The following is a 24787-nucleotide window of genomic DNA, read 5'->3' on the forward strand; positions in this document are numbered from 1 at the left end:
TTTAGTGTAATATATAATCACAAAAATACATCTTCCATTTTCCCTGAAAACAATGTTAAGTCACACTGATAAGACAACCTAGCTTGTCTATAATTTCAAGCCCAAACATGTTGAGTTTGCTTTTTAGCTGAGAGAGAAGGAATTTCATCTACAGAGGAGATGGGCAGGGGGCCTGATGGAAGGGGTGCTGCTTGTCATAGCCAGATCCAGAGGCTTCGCGGCACACCCGATGTCATTGATGTCACCCCAAGAGATTTAATGAATTCACCTTCTTCGCAGCAAGTCACCACCAGCTCCTCACCATAACAGAAACAAAGGCCCAGGGAAGTCCTGCTCCCGAAGGGAGTGAAGGGCTCCCAGCCAGCCGTTCTGCTGGGGCCGGGACCAGGATGAGAACTGGAGTAGCCCTGTGGGCTCGGGTGAGCCTCTGCCACTGAGAAGAACAGGTGGGGTGGCAGCCTGGGCAGACAGGCGATGTAAAGGACAGTTAATGCCCCTGAACAGGGTCCCAGTCATTCCGAGATCTGGGCCCTGTCCACCTCCTGCTTACCACCTGCCCTGTGGAGGGAGTGCGTTCATTTTGTCTCAGTTCACCCCAGGATCACAGCCCCCTGCCCCGCTGCCTGGGAAGCCTTGCCGGACCCCCCGTCTTCCTTCCCCTCCCCTGAGCTCCCAAAGCTCTGGAGGACCCACATCCTCACTTAGTTCTCTGCGTTTGTCTGCTTGCGAGGCATCTCTCTCCCTAGATGGCGGGGGACTTGCGTGGGTGTCCTACCTGTTGGTTCTCTCTGTCTTTAGTCCTGTCCTGCACACGCAAGGTACAGACAATGGTCAGTGAATAACTCAGCCAACCTTTCCTAAGCCATTCACGGGAGGGCACACGGCAAGCTCCTGCAGCTTCCCTCACTGAGTCACCGAGAATGCTTACGAGGGAAATGAAAGTTAACGGCTCATGCCCGGGACCTTCGTTACGGTGTCTTAAGAAGCAGACAATGCCATGTCATCAGAACGTCTGCGGTCGTCTAACACCTCTTGGTAGGAAAGCACCTGTTCACCTGGTCCCCAAGATTCAGAACTTTAGGGCTTTTCTGGCACCTGATGGCCTCTGTGATTGAGCCCCACTCACATCTGCAACCTCACTTGTCCCCTGATACCTGGGTGGTCACTCGACAACAGCGGCTGGCTATTCCCCCTTACCACCCCTGCCCCTGTGCCCTTGCTTAGGTTTTCCCTCCTCTTAAGGAAATCCTCAAAGCTACAGATCCTATCTGCATTTCAAGGTATCTTGAAATCTTCAGTGAAGATATTTACACGGACATCACGGACATTTGCTAGGCTGGAGTACCTGCACCAGCTTTGGCACAAATGCCATTTTTCTCTGTGGTCTTTTGGCTCTCTACATGGACTGTTCGAGTAGGCTGTTAGCCCTTTAAATGAGGGAGGCAGTCTGGCTTGAATTCTTCATCCCCCATTGGCTCTTGGTTACAGATTTGTTATAGATATTGCTCAAAGTGCTTGTTGAAGATGGTTGACTTCTAACAGCTTCTCTGAATTACCATCTACAGAGGGAGTCTCCTCCACTGGACCTAAGGAGGCCCTTGGACATTTTGTAGTTGGATTTAGCCCTATTTTGCTCCTGACTCCCCACCCCCCAATATCTCCCCCATTTGGACTGCATTTCAACTGAGAGGGGAGAAGTGACTTAGAGCTCAGGACAGGTGACAGGACAGCAACATCAGGAGGTCACAAGGATGGAACCCCAAGCTCCGTAACTACCCTCAGAAGGAAACATCTGCGGTTCAAGACCCATTCCCAGTGGAGCCAGGAGAACGAATAATCAATGACAGAGAGCATGTTTCCAGCAAGTGCTCTGTGGGCCGAACGGAAGGAGGGAGGAAATGATCCCCACCAAGGTGAGTCCACGGTACCGGATCCAAACCCCCGCGGTCCTCTCAAAGGTCAGAAAAATCCAGTAATGTAAAGCAGCTTTTATAATGAGAGGTCCAGACAGATTTTGTGTCTTCAAGTCCAATTCTGTAATAAAAATGGGCTATTTCTGCCTCTCTGGCTCTGTTTCCGACAAGAAACGGATTGTCCTTTAACAATTAGCTGCAGAGAATAGCTAAAGGGAGAGTACGTCCTTCTGGCTTGAAACTGCTATAATCGGGCTGGAGTTGAGACACATCCTTTCGGGCGTGTGAAGCAATGAAGAAGCAGCTCAGCCTTGGACTGACCCCTGACTCCCAAGGGCTTCGGTTTCCTCCTGTGCAAAATGGAGGGAGATAAGGGGTGGGCGGACTGAGAGACTGAAAGAGCTCTTTCCGACCTTATCCTGAGGGCAGAGGAGTTGAGGTATCATCTAAGAGCATTCCTTCGGATATCATGGCCGCAATGACCATTGATATCTCTCGAACTGACACCTGCCCTATCACCGGAAAGCAAAATCCCAAGGTGTGGAAGCCATCCAAAATAACTTCACAGCCTGTGAGGCAGGAGAAGGTTATCATTGCCACCCCTCTGGGATAAATGCTCTCTCTAATGCAAGATGTGCCGGTAGCTAGCTATTCCCTGAGACAATCTCGCCATAATAAAATGCCTTCGGAGCCTCCCATGGGACTTTGTTTTCCCAGAACTATAACTTCATTGTCATCTCTTCCTCGAGATTTCAGCCCTTAGCTCTTGTTTTGCACATTAATTCAAGTTGAAGTGCACCCTCGATCATGTTGGCAAACATTCCAAATGGAAATGAATTCCCAGGTTCTCACTAAAAATTGCAACGTCCCCACCAGCCCAATCTGGATGACATTTTCTGTCTTATGTAATATCTGTTTCCCGAGGGAATTAAGATGTTTCTGTATATAGTTCTGCCTAACAAATTTTTAATAAGGTCTACTCCTCATTACCTCTTAGGAACGAGCAGAGTCTGAGTCCCTGAAAACTGATCATCCAAAAATCTGTTTTGAGCCAAGAGTTTTATTTTCCAAAATTGATTGGAATCCGATGTTGAGAAGCCACGGTAGCCGTCTCTGGGTAGGCTGGCATCTGGAAGCGCTCCCGTGCCCAGGTGCCGAAGGTCAAGCCACTAATGAGCCTTTCCTGGGCAAGATGACTCGCTATTTCTGGCTCACTAGAGTCTCCCCGTTGGACAGATTAGGAAGCTGAGAGCTAGAGTGGTTTGTTGATTTATTTAACAAATGCTTAAGCACAGGGCTTCCCCAAGGTCACATGGCTAGTATGCGGAAGCGGCAGGTACACATTCAGCCTTCCGGTGAAACCCACCGGATTTATGTGTACTCAGGCAAAACACAAGAGCAGTGTAGGCTCTGGGGAGTGGAGAAGGGCTCTAACTAGTGACAGGGTGAGAAAAGCTTGCATAATTGTGTTGTAAAGACATAATATCCTTGCAGAAGGAGGCGGGGGACCGAAGTCACTGAGCTGCAGGGGAGGAAGAGACTCTTCCTGCTTTGAGAATGGAGGGACCAAGGACAGCTCTCCTGGGAGAAGCTTCTGAGCTAGTCCCGGAAGCATGGCTAGGATGGAGCGACAAGGGAGCACTGGAGGCATTCTGCTTCGCAACAAAGTAGACTAGAGAAGCTTCCAGATGCTTGCTCCTAAATGTAGCCAAGAGGACCCAGGACGCACAGCAAGGTGGAGAGAATGCTGCTTGCAAGGGGGTGGCAGTCTTCATTTGTGCTGCTCTCTCTTGGGCCCTGAGCAAGTCTCCTGACTTTCCAGCCACTAAGCCCTGAAGGGAGGGAACTCTACTCCAGAGGCTCCTTCCACGGGAGGTCGAGGTGAGAGCCAAGTGAGCGGACCGTCAGAGAGAACCAGTGAGAGTGCCAACAAAGGTAAGGGACTTAGACAAAGGAGAGCAGAGAGGGAGGGAGGGAGGGACAAACAAGAAAGCCCCTGCTGTGTACAGCTTTTTCTTCCACAGGTGGTTTTCACCTTCTCTCAGCCGGATGGCCAAGGGGTCCTTGTGTGTTTCATTTTGTTATGTTTTGTTTCAGCCTAATACGCTCCGTCTGTGGGCCTCCTGCCAAGGCCGTAAGAAGCGGCTCTCAAACACAATCATTTTTTATTCCCACCTTTGGGATTCTAGTCAGTGACACTTTCGAGAGTCCAGACAGAACCACAGCTCCTTATGTCCAAATCACACTTCCTTTGAGGATCAGTTTCATTATGACCTTCCCCTCCAGCCCTCTGCGGGCCCAGAGGCCCATCCTTGTCTTTTGTGGGCCTCATCACAGGTGCAGGTAGATGGACATTGTGAGCCTGCACTTGACCGCTGGCTGCTCGACGGCAGACCAGACCACCGTGGGCCAAGGAAAGGAACCCCGACGTTCTCGACTGGCTCAGGGCCTCCAGAGAACCCGGTCCACAGGTGTGCTCAGGAGAGTGGATGGCGAACCGGGATTGCATTTTATCCCACTGGGGCCTTCCCATTTTCACTTTCATGGGGCTCTGGACAAAACACAATTTAATTATTGGCCCCAAATCAGGAAAACATCTCTTGCAAACTGGAAACAAGTTTAACAGGGTACAGGGAAGAAATTATCATTCTTATTTCCTGTAGTTTAAAAGGGGATATTTCTTCATTTGTATAGAAAAAGTATAGTTTAAAAGGGGATATTTCTTCATTTGTCTTGGTGTCAGTTAAGACCCACTGGCTCTGCTGTCTTGGGAATTAGAATGTTAAGCCTGCCCATGGTTAGAAACATCTTTAGTGGTTCCTAACTTTTCTTATGGAAAATCACCATATGGAACACTTTATAAACCTGACTAAAGCTATCCCAAGAGAGCATAGGTACAAACTTTCACACACCATCTCAGTGTATACAGAATTCTGGGAGCCTACTCAAGGATACTCCCGGTTAAACTCTAGACTTCCCAAAATGTCATTCATGGATTTTCTCCATTAGAACGATCTATGGGGTCTTCCTTGGAATCCATTTGCTGGGGCTCTGTCCTCGGCCCAGTGAAACAGCAGCCCTAAGGAAGGGGCCCAGCGATCTGGCAATTAAATAATCAGCCCTAGTGATTTTGAGACACATTCAAGTTTGAATTGGCCATTGATGTAGATCGACCTTTTCATTTGCAAAGTCACTAGATCAAAGTCACATCTTAAATAGGGCAAAATGAGATGCAAATGTTTTATGTTATATTCTATAAAACAAAGATTACATGCCTAAAATCCTAAACTTATTATATGTTTGCATCTAAATTTCAGGAAGCATACCTTTACTCCTGACACTAGATTTTATTATTTTTTTTTCAATATTTTGTTTTTTTTTTTAAAGTTTTTTTTTCCCTCTTTTTTTTTTTTTTAAATTCATTTGAGAGAGCTACCGAGACAGAGACAGAGGGAGAACAAGTAGAGGGAGAGGGAGAAGCAGACTTCCAGCTGAGCTGGGAGCCCAACATGGGGCTCGATCCCAGGACCTAAAGATCATGTCCTGAACTGAAGCAGACGCTTAACCATCTGAGCCACCCAGGTGCCTCAATACTGGTTTTTAAGCATAAGAGCATAATTTGTGAGTAAAATTCTAAAACTCTATAGAGATTTATAGAATATGGTTGTGATACTTTATTAACTAGAAAATCTTTCTTATTCTATTAAAATATCTTTATCATAAAATGTTCAGGCACTGCAAATTTTATGATATCATTTATTTTTATTTGTTTTCATACTTGTCTCTGAGTAGCTGTGTCAATAGAGTTTCGGGGAGAGGCATCTCGGTGGCTTAGTCGGTTAAGTATCTGCCTTGGGCTCGCTCATGACCCAGGAAACCTGGGATTGAGCTCAGTGGGGAGCCTTCTTGTCCATCTCCCTCTCCCATTTGCCCCTGTTCATGCTCTCTCTAATAAATAAATATCTTTAAAAAAACAAACAAACAGTTTTAGTGAGCAGACCTATATTTCCAAAGCTTCAGACCTAGAAAATTTCTTATTGAATGGAATTCCGCCAATATATTTTTGTAAAGTAAACATGATACTGAGCTTGGAAAAGGTAAAAACTCTCTACTCAGAGACGTTTTATCTTCTAAAAGACGAAGAGAAAAGGAAGTTTGCCTTTCATCACTGCATTCATTATCTTCTTATTTAATATTCCTTTTGAAATGAACCTTTCTTTCTCCTCTTGCCCCACCAACAAGCATTTATGTCATTGTGCCTTCCATGGGGGTTAACTGTGCCTTCTCGATTAGCCTGTGAGATCCCGGAGAGTAGGCAGGACCCATCTTTCAGTCACTTCTATATGTCTCCACTATGAGGCTCCCTGAGAAGGAGGTACACTGCCAGAATATAATTTTATCTATAATTAATTCAACAAACACTTACTGGTGGCAGGCTGTGTCAGGCTCTGTGCTCACTACTGTGTCTTATGTTGTTTGAAAGGAGGTGACTAGGGTCTACAGGACGAAAGAATGACCTGATCTAGGAAGGCTGGTGCCCAGACCTGTGTTCCGTGAAGCTCGCCCCAGCAGCTGTGTGTTGGAGGGGCTGGAGGGGACTGATGGGGGGCTTCCGTGGACCCCCGTTGCAAGGCAGGGCCGTGTTCTGCAGTGAGAGCGCCACGCCCATCTTCACTTTGCGTCCTACCTTCGCTCTTTCTGTGATACTAAGCCTCATTTTTCTGAACCTCAGTTTGAAACATTTTTAAACGTAGACCTAAGGAAGGGGTTCTTTTCTATTTTGGATACAAAGCCTTCTAAAGTTGACAGTTTATGTTCCTGACCATGCAGAGGGGTCTCTTTCTTTAACCCACTCTTCCCAAGAGCAGGGTTCTATAGCAGCGAAGTGTCTCTCCTGGAGCCTGCGGTGGGTCAGGTTGGTAAGAGTACACACACCAGGCTGACGACACAGACGGTGGGCAGAGGCCACAGGCAGTTTTGTTCACTCGGCTCAATTCTAGAATGTCTCCATGTCCACACTGATAGAGAAGGAGCCACTGAAAAGTGCCTACTCACCAGGATAAGGACGATGCCTAGCTGAATATTTGCAGTTTGCAGTAGCATTAAAGGCAGTCTTTTTTGGTCAGCCCTTCTCTTGAGCCTTATTACATAATCTACATCTTTCTCTGGGCTTCTTCCTTCTCGCTTACCAGAGCTGTCTTTTCTTTACTCTCTGTATACGTGACATATTTCCTCTGCAGTTCTCCTTTGTATTATGTCTGTCCTTGGACAACTCTGGAAGGAGAAGACTGTGCCAGTTTTCAGGGGCGCCTGGGTAGCTCAGGTCATGATCTCAGGGTTTTGGGATTGAGCCCCGAGTCCAGCTCCCTGCTCAGTGCGGAGTCTGCTTCTCCCTCTGCCTCTGCCCCTCTCTTTGCTGGTGCTTTCTCTCTCTCAAATAAATAAATAAATAAAATCTTAAAAAAAAAGGGGGGGGTTTTGCCTGCTTTCTGATGATTCGACACAAGAACACAGGCTGAGTTTGAACACGGATGTTAAGAGCCTGCCAAGAATCTAAACTCCACCCAGAAAGTCAGATACTCTCTTCTTGGAATAAAAAAATCCACTCTGGGCTGGGCGGGAGAGGTGGAGGAGGGAGATGCTATTGGTATATATACATCAGCTGTACCCCAAGATGCTGACCCTCTCTAACGTTTACAGCACCCCCAACTCCATTTTGAGGCTGGTGCTGTCCCAGTGCTGAGTACCTCCAGCACGTAAAGGAAATACCTCATTTCCTGCATGTCAACTACTTCTCCAAAGGCGAGTCTCTCTCATTTTAAAAGACTTGTGGGGAATGCGGCACACAGAGCTTTCTTAAATACAGAGTGACAGCTTGTATGACCTCCAGTGATACGAAAGAAGCTTTGACAAATCTCATTTGTCTGTACTTTCCTTGGGGCTGAGAGTGAAGACAGTGGTGAAGCTAGGCTCACTCCTGGGTGACAAAATGTGAGAAGATGTGACTTTGAAAACTGAAGAGAGTGGTTGAACAATAGAAGGAAAATGCATATCATCCTGCTTGTCGGCAAAAGCAATTTATAGCCATTGGATAATAAAAGCATTTCTCAGCACTTCTATATGAAAAAGCTCCATGTGATAAAAACTCATGTTTTAGGTCTTAGAAATGGCAAGTGATCTTATACTATCTATACGTATATACTCTATGTCTTATACTATATATATATATGTATATACTATACCTGCCACTCTAAGCATACCTTTCTACATACATTTAAGGAGGTAGTTTTGTATGTACTTGGGGCCCTTGGCTGCTCAGCTTTGGCTTAACCATAATTCTGGGTCCCTGACACTCATCAGTGGTCCTTATGGGGTTTCTGAGCTTTTAATAATGCAGTAAGCTCCCATCTGCAAACTCACCCCCAAACCACAGCTACCACTGAGATACAATCTATATCTAACGATGGGGTCCTACTCCCTTCCATCCATCGCCTCCTCTCCACTGGACGTAGCCATCAGTCTGGATCCGGTGTCCATCAGTCTTGCTTTCCTTTCCAATACAATTTTATTACGTCCTATAAAATATTTTTAAATCTGATTTGTGTTTAATTTAAAATATTTTAAGACTTACTTTTTGGGCTTGATGTTTCTGCGACGCTACAGTTCAAATGCTTTGCTATGTGAATAGATCGTAATTCACTTTCCACTCAGCCTCTGATGGGCATTTGGGCTGCTTCCCAGCTTTGCTACTGCGAACAGTGCAGCTGTGAGCTTTCTTATACGTGCCGCTGCTTGTACACGTGTGAGGACGGAACTGCTGGGGCACAGGCGAGGTGAAGCACTCAACTTTGGGAGGGGAAAAGCAGTGTTAGAACTTGGTACAATCATGCCCCGCACAGAGATGCGGGTGGGTGGATAGTTCATGTTCCTCAAACTGACGGTCGCTACATTTATTGATTGATTGATTGATTGATTGATTTAAAAAGATTTTATTTATTTATTTGACAGAGAGATCACAAGTAGGCAGAGAGGCAGGCAGAGAGAGAAAGAGGGGGAAGCAGGCTTCCCGCCGAGCAGAGAGCCCAATGAGGGGCTCGATCCCAGGACCTGAGCCGAAGGCAGAGGCTTAACCCACTGAGCCACCCAGGTGCCCCTGACAGTTGCTACATTTAAAGGATGAAAGTAATATTTACTATTTGGTATTTTAGTCAGAAAAAGTTCAAAGTAAAACAATGCCCTTCTACAAGCCTGATATTCTACAAGCAGACACGAAATGGAATGTCTTAGATCTTACCAAATCTAGAACCAGTCCAACTGATAAACTCAGAAGAACCAAAATAATGCCACAACAATAGAGATTATACTTTCAATGAATGGTTTTAGCTAATGCCCAGGGTAAGATTAACCTGTACACAGTACAAAATGCTGAGTTAAGAGTCCATGTTGAAGACCTTGATGCCCAGATATGCACTAGACCTTCCCACCCCCTTCCAAATGTGCTGTGGTAGGAATCTAAGTTTTTTTTTTTCTTATCTGCAAATAGGAGGCCATTTCCTGGTGAAAAAGCGTCCCGTGCACTTTCTCTTTAATGGAGAGAGACGCAGATACCTTTAACAAGCCAAGCAATAGTGGAATTAGCAGGCGCGTCAATAACCATCCGCAAACACTATTGTCTGAGACTCCCACTGTGGTTTCACCCAGGGCCGGCATCTGAACTCTAGTCAGTGTTTTGATTGAACACTTGCTCTTCTTATTCAGAACCTGCTTTACTTAAGCCTGGAACAAAACACATCTCTGTGCCTTTTTAAAAACGTCCATTTTCCCTTTTGGTTGGAAAACCATCAGGCTGAAACGAACAGGCTCCTCGGAGTTGTGACGTTTCTCGAAGATAGCGCTTCGTGGTCTGAAGAGAACCAGAGACTGAAAACCACTTACCTTCACATAGAGCTGCTGAAATTCCTCGAGGTTCAGCCTCCCGCTCGGACAGTCCTTGAGGAAACCTTTGTACCACTGCTTGAGCTCATGCTCGTTAAATTCTGTGCTCTTCACCAGGTCCTCCATCACTTCAGGGGCCAGTTTGCTGTTCTGTTTCCCCATTCTGCCTGGAGAAAAGCAAATGAATGCAATTAGCCGCGATCATTTCAAACTTGATTAAGAGCCAAGTCCGAGGTCTGAGCAGCCTCTAGCGTGTCATATCAAGTCCCCCCGCCCCCACCCAGGTCGGCCTCCTTCTCTCTGGCATTCGAGAAAGGAGATGAGCGAGAAAGACCCTTCGAGCAGCTCGAAAGGCTGTAGGGCTCATTCCCATCCATCACGCATCACGCATCCCCGAACACACAGCGTCGACCACCCCGCGGAGAGGCAGTTGTCCTTGTTCGTGCTGCTCGTGTAAAGTGCACGGGCACTGTTGATATTCTCCTGGTATGAACTAAAGGGCATCAGCATTTGCTGCCTGGGTATCTAATTCCACATTTAGTTTATAAGGATATTAAGTGGGATTATTGACACACGCAATGAGAGGGCTTTACAGGCAAATGATTATAAGCAGACTGGGGAAATCTGATCGGCGATGGCAGGAAATCTCAGCTGGTTTAGTTCTAACGTTGCAGCTTTTTTTTTCTTTTTTACTGGAAACAGCTTATTTTTATTAGTCAAATTAATTCTCTTTCTCTGCTCTTCAGAGGTTTCCTATGATGTTGCTGTCAATGTTGACAAACTTGGTGGCTTTTAAGAGAGATTGAGTGGTGAATTCCAGTTGACCTAATTCCATTCTGATATTATTGCTGCTGGTAGGTAAAAATATAACTGTATAAAATAATGTTACCTATACCCGTTATGTGCCAGGTTATTGACTGTATACCATGTGTGTAACTTAGAGCAATATTAATTAACTGCTGGATGCTTGGGTGGCTCAGTCATGAAGAATCTGCCTTCGGCTCAGGTCACGATCCCAGTGTCCAGGACACTGGCATCGAGCCCCACATCAGGTTTCCTGCTCAGCAGGCAGTCTGCTTCTCCCTTTCACACTCCCCATGCTTGTGTTCCTGCTCTCACTGTCTCTCTCTCTCTTTCAAATAAATAAATAAAATCTTTTAAAAATATGTAAACCAACAGCTTTATCTTAAATTCCTTCCTTTTTTTTTTTTTTTTAAAGATTTTATTTGAGAGAGAGAAACTTAACAAGAGAGAACATGAGCAGCGGGAGGGTTAGAAGGAGACTGAGAAGCAGACTGCCCTGCTGAACAGACAGCCCAATGTGGGGCTCAACCCAGGACCCTGGGATCATGGTGAGCCGAAGGCAGACCTTCACCGACTGAGCCACCCAGTCCTTAAAAGCCACTGAAATTCCTTCCTTAATAAAATGTATATAATAACAAAACTCTTCTCAGATTCACTGTGAGGACTAATTAAGAAATAGGTACACAACGATAAACAATATTCTAAAATTAAAATAGTTTTTGTATTAGTGCAGAAAAATTAAAGAGGATTCTTTAAAGTTTCGCTTTAATGTTGTGGTGTTACAATTAAAAAAAAAAGTGAAAACTAAACAAATTAACCACAGATTGATTTAAAAATTCAAATCAAGGGGCACCTGGTTGGCACAGTCAATTGTCTGACTCTTGGTTATATCTCAGGTCCGGATCTCAGGGTTGTGAGATCGAACCCCCATCGGGCTCCCCACTCAGTGCGGAGTCTGCTTGAGATTCTCCCCCTCTGTCCCTCCCTCCTGCCTTCTCTCTCTCCCTTTCAAAAATAAATAAATCTTTCAAGAAATAAGTTAATTTAAAAGTGAAAATCTGAAGGATCACCAGAATAAGGAAAGTGTCACAAGATCTTCAAAATCCTGATACTAGAATTGAATTGGGCTTTGAAATCTTACCCACGTGCATCCAGGCCTTCAACATGTTTGAGACCAATTCTGTCCTCGGCTCTAGGCAGGTCTACAGTTGCAATCATCCCAGAAGGGGATCATCCCATACTTTGTTGTTTTTAATTTTCTTCCTTCTTCCATAACACATTCCACACCCATTGTCAGTGACCTTCCCTAACATTGAACAATTCTTTCACTGTGATGAAACCAAACCACTCTTGCTACTTCCAAGGAAAGCTATCTCATCGCATCATCGCAATCTAACACAATGAGAGGATATAATTAAAATGCCCATTTGTCTTCCAAGCTCTTCTGTTTGAGCAAGGGACCCGAGGATCAGCAACTATGCCCTTTATCGTGGAGCATCTCTACTTATTTTTGCTCTTAATTTCAAGCTCCATGTCTCTTATTAGCAACTGTCTCTTGATTATAGGTACTGTGGGATCCCCCAGCTGGATATGGAAATCAAGTTGGGTACTCAGGTGTCAAGTTTAATTAATCTGGGTGAGAAAACTGTAATCCGTGGTTATCCTGCTAATCAAAGGGTGTATTACCAGACTTCTCTGTCGTCTACAGTCGAGAATTACAAATTTTCATTATTGAACCAGAATCTCCCCTAACAATAACAGCTGCTGAATGCTGAGTGTTGGCTGTGGGACAGGCACTGTGTTGAGAACTTTATGCCCTCAATCTTTAACCCTATGACAGCTCAGCAATGAGGATTAGGGCAGCTCTATTGTACAGGACCATGCAAGTAGTGTGTGGCAGAACCAGAACTTGAACCTGGATTAGTAAGACTCCAGTACACAATCGAGACTGGTGGATGGAAGGCATCTGAGGAGGAACGGGAGGAGCAAATGCAGGAAGGTTTGTGAGGCTGAATCAGTGCCTCTTGGCAATGAAAGAAGAGAAGAGAGGAGGACCCGTCACTTTGCCAGGCCCTATTTTGGAAAAGACTGTTGGAGTTAACTAAAACCATAAGCTAGAGTGAGTTTGTATTCGTGATGGGAAAGTGGATTAAGTGTTATTAAAAACTGCCTCTCCCAAATGCCTTTAGAAAGTCAACAGCATGAGGACGCCTGGGTGGTGCAGTCAGCTGAGCCCCTGACTCTTGGTTTTGACTCAAGTCCTGATCTTAGGGTTGCGAGATCAAGCCCCGCAACAGGCTCTGTGCTCAGCGTGGAGTCTGCTTAGATTCTCTCTCTCCTTCTCCCTCTGACCCACCTATGCACCCTCCAATAAGAAATCTTAAAAAAAAAAAAAAAAAGAAAAGAAAAGAAAAAGAAAAAAAAGAGGCTGGCCTCACACAGGGAACACGGTGAGGACCATGAATCACAGTTTTGGAGACTCACAGGCCTCCCATCGTGCTTCCCGGTCACGGGTCATGGTCAGCCACTATCAGCCAGGTGTGCCTGGCGGTGAGATGAATCACGGGGAAAATCAAGTTCTGGCCAGACCCTGTTTGGATTGATTGACTCCAGCCCACCTTCTGCATGGCTGCCTGAAAGAATTTCTCAAATACAAACCTTACCATCTTTTTGTTGTTACCATCTGAGCCTCTCCCTAAAACTGTCAACACTTCTCATTGTCTGCAGGATGTGGCCCCTTCTCCCTCGCCTGGCGCTTGTCCTGCCTACTCACATCCTCATTTGCTGCCCATCTGTCTTTCCACTTGTTCAGCAGGCTTCTCCTCTTTCTTTACGTAGCCTCAGCTCACACACCGCCCCCTCTGAGAAACCTCTGCGGACTTTCCAAGGCTGATGGAGGCGTCCTTTCTCCAAGGAATCTCCACTCCCTGGTAAAAGCTTCCCTGGTCATTATTTATTTCTCTACTGGATTGTTAGTTTCTTGAGGAGAGGATTGTCTTTTATTTGTTTGCATTCCTGCTACCTCAGACTAGGTGCTCGACGAGTATTTTTTGAGGAAAAGAATGAATGAAGGGCCCCGAACCACTGTGAGGTAGGGACTCAAGGACCTTGGCACTGGTCTTCATCAAGTTGTGGTATTGAGTACGTTCCTTTCTGGGAGAATCAGTCTCATAGTAATCTGTATAGGAGAAGAGTCAGTGCCATCATGCGTATAAATATAACACTCAGGCAACAGATGGGAGGGATCTTTCATTTCACCGTACGGAAAATCGCCTGCCCACCCGGAGACTGTTTTTTTGTTGTTGCCTTCATCACTAAATTTTGAACATCTTAAAGCCAATATCCTCAGGATTCGGCATAAAGGTGGTGCTTAGTGAAGTCGGATGCATGAAGGAAAGCAGGGATAGGTTAAGATGCCCTACCTCTGCCCCCTCTGTCCTGGAACTACCGTGAGAGAGGCCCACGGTGTCTCTCATTATGGGCCCAGGACAACAGAAAGGGGAAACATGACCATAAAACTTATCGCATTCCAATAAAAAGATCTCATGACACACATAAAGTAAAATAAAAGAATCCATATGTGTATGTGTGTGTGTGTGTGTGTGTGTGTGTGTGTGTAGAAGGGGGGCAGGTAATTCCTGTTCTGTTTCTAGTTCATTCTGTGATCTTGAGCCAGATCCTTTCCTCCTCCGTTGCTCAGTTTCCCCATTTGAAAAATAAGTCAGTTGGACCAAATGACCTTTAAGCCCTTCCAACCGCACTGTTCACTGATCAGCAGCTGAAGTTCTGTAAAGCTGAAAAGATGAGTCACAGACTTCAAATTGGCTTGTCTCGAAAGAGTATACACATGTTGGCTCTGTGGGTTTTTCACCTGGGTACCCGTCAGTGCTTGAATATTTGTTTCCTAAGAAGGGAGGGGACAGACATGGGGTTGTATGATTTTAAAGCTAGCATTCCGGGTTATAAGATAAAAACCTGCCAAGCCCCAACCCAAATGATTTCTCATGGTTTGCATGGCATTAGAGAGACTCAGTGTTAGCCAAGGAACAGGCCTGATGGGGGAGATCTGGTGTGGGCAAAAGAAGCAGAAATGAGCCCATGGGTGAGGAAAGCCTAGCACCAACTTCCCAAGGATACCCAGAAAAGACCATATTTTTAAAGATTTTTTTTTAATGTATTTATTTGACAGAGATCACAAGCAGGCAGAGAGAGAGAGAGAGAGAGAGAGAGAGAGAGGGAGAGAGAGGAGGAAGCAGGCTCCCCGCTGAGCAGGGAGCCCGATGTGGGACTCGATCCCAGGACCCTGAGCCAAAGGCAGAGGCTTTAACCCACTGAGCCACCCAGGCACCCCAAGACCACATTTTTATACTCAATAGTTTACAAAAGGCTCCGTGCGACAACAGTTACCCATGTAACTGGACCCATGTCCAGTAAGAAAGAGGTTATTACCACCCCCTCTTTACTGATGAGGGCTTTGAAGCTCAGAGGAATGGGTACTCTGTCTTAGCTCAACCAGCAGAGAAAGCTTCGTACAGAACAGAAGTCATTCTTCAGGGGTGCCTGGGTGGCTCAGTGGGTTAAGCCTCTGCCTTCGGCTCAGGTCACGATCTCAGGGTCCTGGGATGGAGCCCCGCATCCGGCTCTATGCTCAGCAGGGAGCCTGCTTCCCCTCTCTCTCTGCCTGCCTCTCTGCCTATTTGTGATTTCTCTCTCTGTCAAACAAATAAACAAAATCTTAAAAAAAACAAAAAAACACAGTCGTTCTCCAGAACCCCACTGGTTTCCTAACACAGGCCACCATCTTCTCCTGCCTGGATTCTGCAAACACTTTCTCACCGGCCTGCCTGCCTTGAGTCTTGCCTGCCTCTCTCTTCCACTTCCTACCTAGCCTCAATAGCAGAACTGCAGAGCCGAGGAACCAGGGCGTGAATGAGCGCGCGTAGCACAGATCTGGGAGACTTCCTGTAGGAGGGAAAGGCCGGCCAGGGGAGGCAATGGGCGCCCATGCGCTTCGTTCCTCCACAAACCCTTTGCGTCTCAGAGAGAGAGAATTCAAGGAGCACCTGTGTATGTGCATGAGTGTGCCGGCCCAAGCTTGTCCTTTACCCGCTCCGGTATCGAAGGCCGGCCTCCCCGAACACAGCAGGGCCCGCTGAGTGCGAGGAGGTGCACAGACCAGCAGGCCTGGTTTCTTCCAGGTAATCCGGCCACGAGCCTGGCTGAACCTTGGCGAGATTCGTGCAGAGCCTGGGGGTCGAGATGGAGAGGCCCAGGCACTCATGCGGATACACAACAGGCTAAGCCCCGCAGTGCGGAAACAGGCCTGGAGGTACAGCTCGAGGGGAGGCAGAGAGGACTTCCGGGGCTCAGGTGGAGGCTGAGCCAGTACAGAGCCAGGCAGAGCAGAGCCGGCTGTAGTGTCAGATTACGGGGCCAGCCCTGAATACAGCGGGTGCTCTCTCTCAGCCCCGGGCTCCTCACTTGTACACGGAAATAACTGGAAGAGACAGGCCTGGTCATGCTTAGTCTCCCGCCTAGAGGACTCCTTCTTTTCCTTCCCACTTGTCCAAACAGCCAGGCTGGGTTCCAACGCTGTCTTCTCTGTGACACTTCTCCACAAGCTCTTACCAGCCCCTCTTCTCCTTCTTGATGGAACGGTTTGCATCAATAATGACCCACGGCCCAGTTAGCTCTGGGCAACTCAACTTGGCAGACATTTGCAGGTGTTGTCTACGAGAAAGGTTCTGTGCTAGGCGCGGTGGGAGAAAGACGTGGTTCTTGAAAAGCTCAGAAATGAGGGCAGGAGACATTCCTGCCCATGGGAATGTGGGGTACAATGAGATGGGTGCTCAGATCAGAGAGACACAGAGCACAAGGGACAGAGCGACAACGGACCACCAGGTCAGGAAAGTTCACCTGACTGGTCCCCAGGTGAGAGCTCTAAGTTGGTGTTCCCCAAGCTTGCCTGGGGAACAGTGCTACAGTGCGACAGTGCTACTGTTGTTAAAAATGCAGCATCACGAGACCCTCCCTCAGAAGAAAATCTATACTTTCAGCAAGCGACTCGGGTCCACTGGGGGAGCACTGATGAAAACCATGAACACAAATCAAAGTAGACGGTCTGAGGAGGAAGCATTCTAAGAAGCGCAGACATAACCCAGTGCTCGCTGATGCCTCGCTCCCTCTGCCTGACACCTCTGATGTTGTTTCAAGATCCTGTATTGAGGACTAACATTAGGAATTTAAGGGGCACCTGGGTGGCCCAGTCAGTTAAGCTTCTGACTCTTGATTTCAGCTCAGGTTCTGATCTCAGGGTCATGACATTGAGCCCGTGTTGGGCTCCACGCTGTGCACGGGGTCTGCTTAATTTTCTCTCTACCCCTCCTTCTGACCCTACCCACCCTTAAAAAAAAAAAATTAAAAATCTCTCAGCTAGAGAAGACCAAAGCTTGAAAAGATTTGCCTTAGGGCTCTTTTGCTTTAATTCCCTTGATTTTAGGCGAGAGAGTTTGAGGCTCTCCAAGATCACGTGGGCACCCCAATGGCAGAGTAGGCATGAGAACCCTGGTCTCCCGACCCCAGCTGGGTGCTCTCAGCCTCCCACCCCGGCAGCGAGCTGTCCCCATACCAAACACCCAAAGCCTAGGAGCCAAGACACATGTTTATCTCTGAGCAGGGATGTTGAAACAATCTCCATCACCACCTCCCTTGGATCCTATAAACAAATGAAACTAGGTTGCTAGTTTCCAGAGACTGTTAAAACCACCCTGAAAACCAGGCCTCGAAGTTGCCAAGTGCTCTGTGTGGGGGTTTCTTTTCTAATAAGGACAATTATCTACACGATGGCTCTATCTACCCCTCCAGTCTGGCTCCTCCCAAGGCCCCAGCAGCATCTCTCTAAAGGCAGAGTGTGGATCCCTGGCTGGCCTTTCCATCTCTGGGGACCAGAGAAGCTTCAGAAAAGGCGAGAAATCCTTTCTTACGGCATTCTCTGATGACTTTACCTCAAGCCCTAAACCTCGTGGGACTGCCGAGGTGTGGCTCACAAGCATAACACAGGAGGGAGGTTAGGAGGGCGCAGACTGCATCCCTGGGGACTCAAGGCCAGAGTCCTTATCTGATCTGCAACGGGAAAACGTTTTGATGGCAGTGGCAAAGGTCCTGTCAGGGCAAGTGACAAGAGTTCCAACCCAGAAAGAACAATAAATACCTGAAGGTGAAAGCAAAGTGGGCTCCAGGGAGCAAAAAATCATCTGCTCTAACCCCTTCATTTTCTAGAAGCGTCCCAGGAAGGTTAGGAAACTTGTGTGAGGGAATAGGGCAAGTCCATAACAGGGCCTAGCTAGCAGCGCCCTGACTAGTTAGCCTCGGCAGGACGACACGGTGGCTGCCATGATGCCCAGGCTTGTGACTCTTGGGCACTGACATGGGCTGAGGGTCCTAGGCTCTGTAGGACCAGAATGAGCCACACCAGTTCCCTGTGACCGGGCTGTGAAGAATGGTGGTCTTCCTTAGGCCTGCCCCAACTGCTTCCAGAAAGTTCCCACCCGAGTGCTCCCTCTGCAGCTCAGGTGTGGAGTCTGAAGGCATTGCCTGGGGACAGCCCTGACCCAAGATGGCAGCTGCTGGTGGACATTAGCTCTTGGATCTGACTAAGCGGTTCTTTTTTAAAGATGAAACGCTTCACAAATTTGCGTGTCATCCTTGCGCAGGAGCCATGCTAATCTTCTCTCTATTGTTCCAATTTTAGTACATGTGCTGCCAAAGCAAGCACTGACTAAGTGGTTCTAAACTAAAACTCGCCTGGTAACCAGGTGGCAGGTGCTCAGGAACTCTGATCTATAAGGGGGTCAAGTGGCCCGACCAGCCCAGGGGGTCAGACTCCGCCGCCTTCGTCCTCCTTAGTCAGGCACAAAGAACATCACTCAAGCACCTGGGAAGCACGGCTAAGCCCGAAGCCACCTTGGTGCCAGGGTGTTAAGCTAGGACTTGGGGAAAGTTTCTACTCTGACTCAGTCCATCTGGTGGGTTCCCTTCCCCTTTCTGTTTGGTCACAGTGTCTCTTTCATTTTTTACTGGATTTAGTTGAGTGGGACAAAAAAGTGGGCTGGAGGCAGACCCGGGGTCAAAGGATGTTCCCGCCGCGCACACGGTATGTGACTTATGAGCAGCTACTTGGCACACTGGAGGCTCAGTTTCTTCATTTGTCAGATGGAAACAATGAGATTTGCGCACAGGGCTGTTACGAGAATCAATGAGATAACACACTGAATTCCTACCCACGGTGCCTTCCAAGTAGCAGGTGTTCAACAAACAGTAGCTATTATTAGCCTCATCATCGGACCCAGCAAACTGGGCTGCTCCAGACGATGGGGAGGCAAACATCTCAAGATCCAGGCCCATATATCTAGGCGTCACCTTAACCTTGACACCGCTTGCCACACCCGGTACGTGTAAACAGAAGTACACAAATGGTGACACCTAGGGGATTTTGCTGTGGTCCTGCTTCTTCACTGTCAAGTTGAAGTGTTTCTTGTCCAGCCTGACAGAGGAAAGTCATCCGAGGACCCTGTAGGCCTGAAGCATCAACTATTGAGTGAAGTTTCCATCTAATTCCCTGCTCACCCACTGAACAGAAGTGTAGCTGATTAATAGCTGGTAGCGTTTCCTCTGGGAGGGTTTCAAGCAGCCGCCCACTTTTCCGCATCTTATTTTTACACCCCTGTGCGTCTTTCTCCAACTCTTCTCTGTGTGTCTGAGCATCAATTTCTATGAAAGGAAACGGTCGTCTCTAGCAGTGTCAGAACCTCACTGAGTTCTGTGAGGTAACAGAGGAAATGCTTTCATTAATAATCACAGCCTTCTGTCCAACAGATTGTGTGCTAGGTTGTGCTGCCAAGTCCCAGTGGGGAAGGACCGTGGTCCTTATCTCCGATCAGCAGGGAGCTGCGGGAGAGAAGTACAGAGCAGGGGCGCCCATGTCACCAGCACATCCCCAGTCCCAGGGCAAGGAGCATTGGACCTCAGCCATGCCTGCCCTCTCCTTGATCTCAGAGTTAAGGACTCAGCTCTCCTGAGGGGCCAGTGAAATATCCAAGTGTCTGTCCATAGTAGCAGAATCACGGAGGTCTCTTTACTGTTAGGCTGGTGCTCTTTCCTTTCTCAGAGCTGTTTGCATTTACCATCTTCCTAAATTATCTCTACAAAAATTCTAAAAAATAGTTTCACTCATGTTAAATACAGAGAACTTTGAAATTCTCGTGTCGAGGTGCCTTGATGAGAGTAAAATGTTCTATTTGAAGGAAGTATGATGAGAAATTAATTCAATAATTGTTATTCAGTTATTCAACAATCTTTTACTCGATATTACTCTATATTACAAAGATAAGTATGGTTCCCCAAACTAATCTCCAGCGTAAGCCTTTCCTGGATGCTAGACAATCTCTCCCTCTGCCTGCTGGGCCTCTCCACCGTGGAATCCTACAACCATACCAAAGTCAACATCTCTTCCTGTGCTCTTCTCTGGGGAAATGGCCCTGCCATCTGCCCAGATTCCCATTCAGAGCCTCGGGGTTATGCAGGACTCTGTCTCTCCTCACAGCACCAGTCAAGTGAAGTAGTTTGTAGACCCTACTTCCCAACTCTCCCTCTAAATCCACCGACTTTTCTCTCAGCACTACCTCAGCTGAGGCTGCCATCGTCTCCCACTTTTCTCATTATCCAAACTTGCTTCTCCATGGACAGTCTGCTCTTCTGAAACCCATCTTCCACTCGACCTTTCTTCCAAATGACCTTTCTAAAACACCAAATCCATCATGCCATTGTCCTGTGAAATCCTTTCATTGGCCTCACTCTGAATCCAACCCTCAGTGAGGCTTTCCAGGCCTGCTCACCTGGGCCTCCCCTGCCCCACATGCAAGAGCTCTTTGGTCTCACCCCTGTGTATGATCCCACCCTAGGCTCCAACTTGCTATATTATCTCAAACCTCTGGTGTGTACCGACTGTTCCTCTTGCTTTGAGGGAAGTTGCCATTCGCTCCCCTTTAGCCTTCTAGTAAATTCCAAATCATGTACCAGACATAGATGAGGCACCTCGTCTGGGTGACTTTGCTGTCTGGCTTCCTCTTTCACACCCTGACATCTGTGCATGCTGGGGTGTGGTTACCCTACAGCACATCTGGTTGCCTTAGGCACGTCTGCCACCTCACTAGACACGGGCTTCCCCAAGGGCAGAGTGATTGTCAGGTTCACCTCAGACTACACTGAACAGGTGCCCAGGAAATGTTGTTGAATCAATTAATTACTGTGTGGTCTCTGTCAACAACTAGCTGGAGCTTATCAGCTGAGCGATAAGAGAGAACATATGAAACAGAGATCAAAGATGAATGTGCTAAGTGCCATTAGGGAGACATGCACAAAGTAGAGATGGAGGGGGGGAACAGAGAAAGAGGAGGGTGTGAGAGGGAACCCCAAGGAATCCGTAACCAAACTACTTTAGGGGCTGAAAAATTGGGTGAAGAATTATTTGCAAGGTGGCCCTTCAAAATTATCTCAAGGAAGCAATCGCACAAATCCACAGAGATGTAGATACCAGGACGTTACATCCAGCATTGTTTAAAACCATTTTTAAAACACCGCACCTTTTCAAAAAACAACTTAAATGTCCAACATAGAAAACTAGTTAAATTGATTTCATTAGAATGACACAGAGGTGGGGCGCCTGGGTGGCTCAGTGGGTTAAAGCTTCTGCCTTCGGCTCAGGTCATGATCCCAAGGTCCTGGGATCGAGCCCCGCATCGGGCTCTCTCCTTGGTGGGAAACCTGCCTCCTCCTCTCTCTCTGCCTGCCTCTCTGCCTACTTGTGATCTCTGTCTGTCAAATAAATAAATAAAATCTTTTAAAAAAAGAATCACACAGAGGTAATTACAAAGCCATTAAACGTGGTAATACAGATCTACACTTAATGACATAGACTGGTATTGATTCAATGTCATTTATTCAAATTAACATGGAAATATACAAAACAACTATGTGTTTTCAAGGATTAAACACTTAACCAAGGACATGTATTAAACACAATAGAATGGAAGGAGGAAATGGGAATAAGTACAGAAGATGAAAAAATATAGAATAAAACACAGGAGGGGCTTAGATAGGCAGTGATGATAGTGTGCCACGGACAGAGGAGTATGATGAACATAAATGTGCACTTGAGGTCCAAGAAAAGAAAGAAAAAAGGAGAGAAGATATTGCAATATGCTGTTAGAGTTAAAAAAAAGAGTCACAAAACAGTATGTGCAGTATCACCTTGCCTTTGCTTTATACATACACATGCTCAACTTGTGTGTATACAATGTTTGGGCAGGACACAATTTACATCAAAATCCTAAGTTATTCTAACTGCTGGTAGGTGGTAATATTTCACTTTTCATTACGTTTCTAAACTTTTTATAATGAATGCACATAACATTTATAATCAGAAATATATACATAAGTAATTCTTTTTTTTTTTTAAGATTTTATTTATTTGACAGAGAGAGATCACAAGTAGGCAGAGACTCAAGGAGAGAGAGAGAGAGAGAGGAGGAAGCAGGCTCCCTGCCGAGCAGAGAGCCCGATGTGGGACTTGATCCCAGGCCCCTGAGATCATGACCTGAGCTGAAGGCAGAGGCTTAACCCACTGAGCCACTCAGGGGCCCCTATACATAAGTAATTCTAACCAACAAACAAAATGGCTTTTGTTCATAAAATCTTCAGTCTTGGGAGTCCTGAAAGTACTTTCACGGTGCTTTCAGTTAAGCCACTCCCTTTTCCAACAATTAATTCACAGCAATAGGTCAGGGTTCACTTGCAGACCAAAGACCGTTAGTTCTGACGACCATCCTGGGTTGCTCTAGGTGAAGAAGTGAATATCAAGAGAGGCTCAGAAGGACCCTGGATCTGTCAGTGTGGGGAGATGTCCAGGTCAGAGTCCCTGACTCTCCGGAGCTGCCACGTCAGGAAACCACTCTGAGGCTCAGTGCAACCATGTATGAGATTGATGATAACAATATCCATCTTGGTGTGTTAGCACATGGTTTAAATGTGTTAGGAGAGAGTTTTATAAATGCTAAAGCACTATCCAGTGTTCATTATAATGACTGAAATTCAAATTCAAAAGATAGAAAATTTAAAGATAGAAATGATGATCCCATAGATCATCGTTGCTGGTGACCTAAGGCCAGATTAGGATTGTCTAATGAGGTCCAGAGAGATCTACTCCAAGGTCAAAGAAAAGATCCAAGAAGGTGAAGGGGAGCAGAATTTGCTACCCCAATATATGTCTCTCTGGCATAGGATCCTTTTAGGGTGATTATTTTTAAGCAACAGCAGATATAGGAGAATCTCTAAAATATGAGTAGGAAGAGACATTTACATTTATAAGGGAAATCTCCATTTGTAAGGGTGTCTCCCTCTGCAGCATGAAGGGGGAGAAGATTAAATCCCTAGAAACTTTTGCCAGTGGGGAAGGCCACTGACTTACATGACTTAAACATGTAAAAGCACATGTTTCCTGTGCTGTGCTTGACAGTACTCCCAGACTGGTTCCCCTCCCCCATGATCCCCTTTTGTGTTTAGCTGGAGATAGTCTTTAAAGTGATCGCTTGGGCCATTTCAGTGAGTTCTTCAGTTTTCCTGGGTATCTCCCTTGTATTTAGGAGGTATACATGTTATTACGCTTATGTTTATTTTTCTCCTGTTAGCCTGTTTTTTAATTATGGGGGTCAGGGGCAGGAATCTTAGCCAAGAACCTAGAAGGGTTGAGGGGAAATTATTTTCTTCTCCCCCAAAGACTTTGGAAACAGTAGTGTCACCAGTTGTGTCTGTGGATCAACCTTCCCTACCTTCTTTCCAGGAAATAAGGAAGTGATGATTTCCTTATTGAAGGAAGCCACCATTCTCAGTCCTCAGTCTGGAACTGCTGGCTATGACGCCAATTGATACTTTCAGAAAAAAGTTTTCATCGCTTCTCGGCCTTTTGGCTAAGATCAAGTGCAGAAAAAAGTTTTCAGGGTCCCTGCTTTGACAGGTTCGTTGACCATACCTTTCCCTAAAGCACCAACCTTGGTTCCAGTCCCACATCCATCAGTGTTTTCCTGTGTGACCTTAGCCAAGGTCAGCTTCTATTCTGAGCTTCAATTTTCGTCAAAAGTTCTAGGGAAGTTTCTACCTCACCTAATTCACCAGGTCATTGTAAGGGACAGACCTCAGAGGTCATTTGTAAGTGGTAAAACTGTTCCTAGCTCTTAATCTAGGGCACCTTCTAGACACATCAGGAAAGGAAACTAGACCCAGATATATGGAAAGAAGTGGGTTTGTTAGGCAGGAAAAAAAAAAGAGAAGGAGTAAATTGCGAATCCCAGCATGAAAGAGCAAAGATACCTGCTAATAAGCAGCTCACAGAAGGCTGACAAAGAAGCTGTGGGAAGACGACACGACCATGGGCCACTTGTAGCTTTGGGAGGTGGACGGAAAGGGTATATTTACTAAAGGTTGCCGGAGGAGTGCAGACCCTCTCCAGGGAGGTTCCTTGTCTTTGATATGTTTCCAGGTCTGAATTATGCTTGCCCTGTCCTTGCTGAGCCTTTGTGAAGTATCCAGCAAGGCTGGAACAAAGCACTTTATTGTGGTGCTTGAAAAATATCTTGGCTAAAAGGGACAATGCCAAGGCTGAGTGGGCTAAAATTAGACCTTCCGGTGCTGTTTGACTTGGCAGTTGTGCACACAGGCTGCCAACGTGGCATCCTCCACTCGCCTCCCTCCCGGCCACCGTGTGCCTTCTGAGAGCACAGGTAACCTGTGCTGAGGGAGAGGAAGTGCTTCTTCCTCTGGCACCCCGTGGGGATGACAAATGCTGCTGGGCTGTGTCACTGCCACTTGGAGCAGTATGTTCAGTAATCACTTGAAGGGCTATGCTTCCCCATCAGCCGATTTGCATATTAAGATTAAGCCCTTAATCGAATGCCCTTCCGTGTTGAAGCCCAAAGGAAATCGTAAGACCTATATATCGTATCACACATTTGAACATTTTATTTACCTTTATTTACTTATTTATTTATTTATACTTACCTTCACCTAAGAATTTAACTGCTACA

At 46.5% G+C, this 24787-nt stretch overlaps 1 protein-coding gene and 1 non-coding gene across 3 annotated transcripts in view; both read right to left on the bottom strand.

The window, feature by feature from the left end:
• Positions 1–24787, bottom strand: part of VSNL1 (visinin like 1) — a 101335-nt gene that overhangs the window by 47470 nt on the left and 29078 nt on the right. For both annotated transcript variants that reach the window (XM_013052935.2, XM_004745826.3), the window contains exon 2: positions 9849–10015. In XM_013052935.2, coding sequence (XP_012908389.1) covers positions 9849–10010 — 162 coding nt within the window. In that variant the 5' untranslated portion in view covers positions 10011–10015. The remainder of the gene's footprint in view (positions 1–9848; positions 10016–24787) is intronic.
• Positions 18320–18426, bottom strand: LOC123390197. Its single transcript, XR_006604864.1, has one exon. It is a non-coding gene; the product is annotated as a U6 spliceosomal RNA (small nuclear RNA).

This window comes from Mustela putorius, unplaced genomic scaffold (assembly GCF_011764305.1).
Source record: "Mustela putorius furo isolate JIRA1106 unplaced genomic scaffold, ASM1176430v1.1 tig00537284_pilon_pilon_pilon, whole genome shotgun sequence".
NCBI classification, from domain to species: domain Eukaryota; kingdom Metazoa; phylum Chordata; class Mammalia; order Carnivora; family Mustelidae; genus Mustela; species Mustela putorius.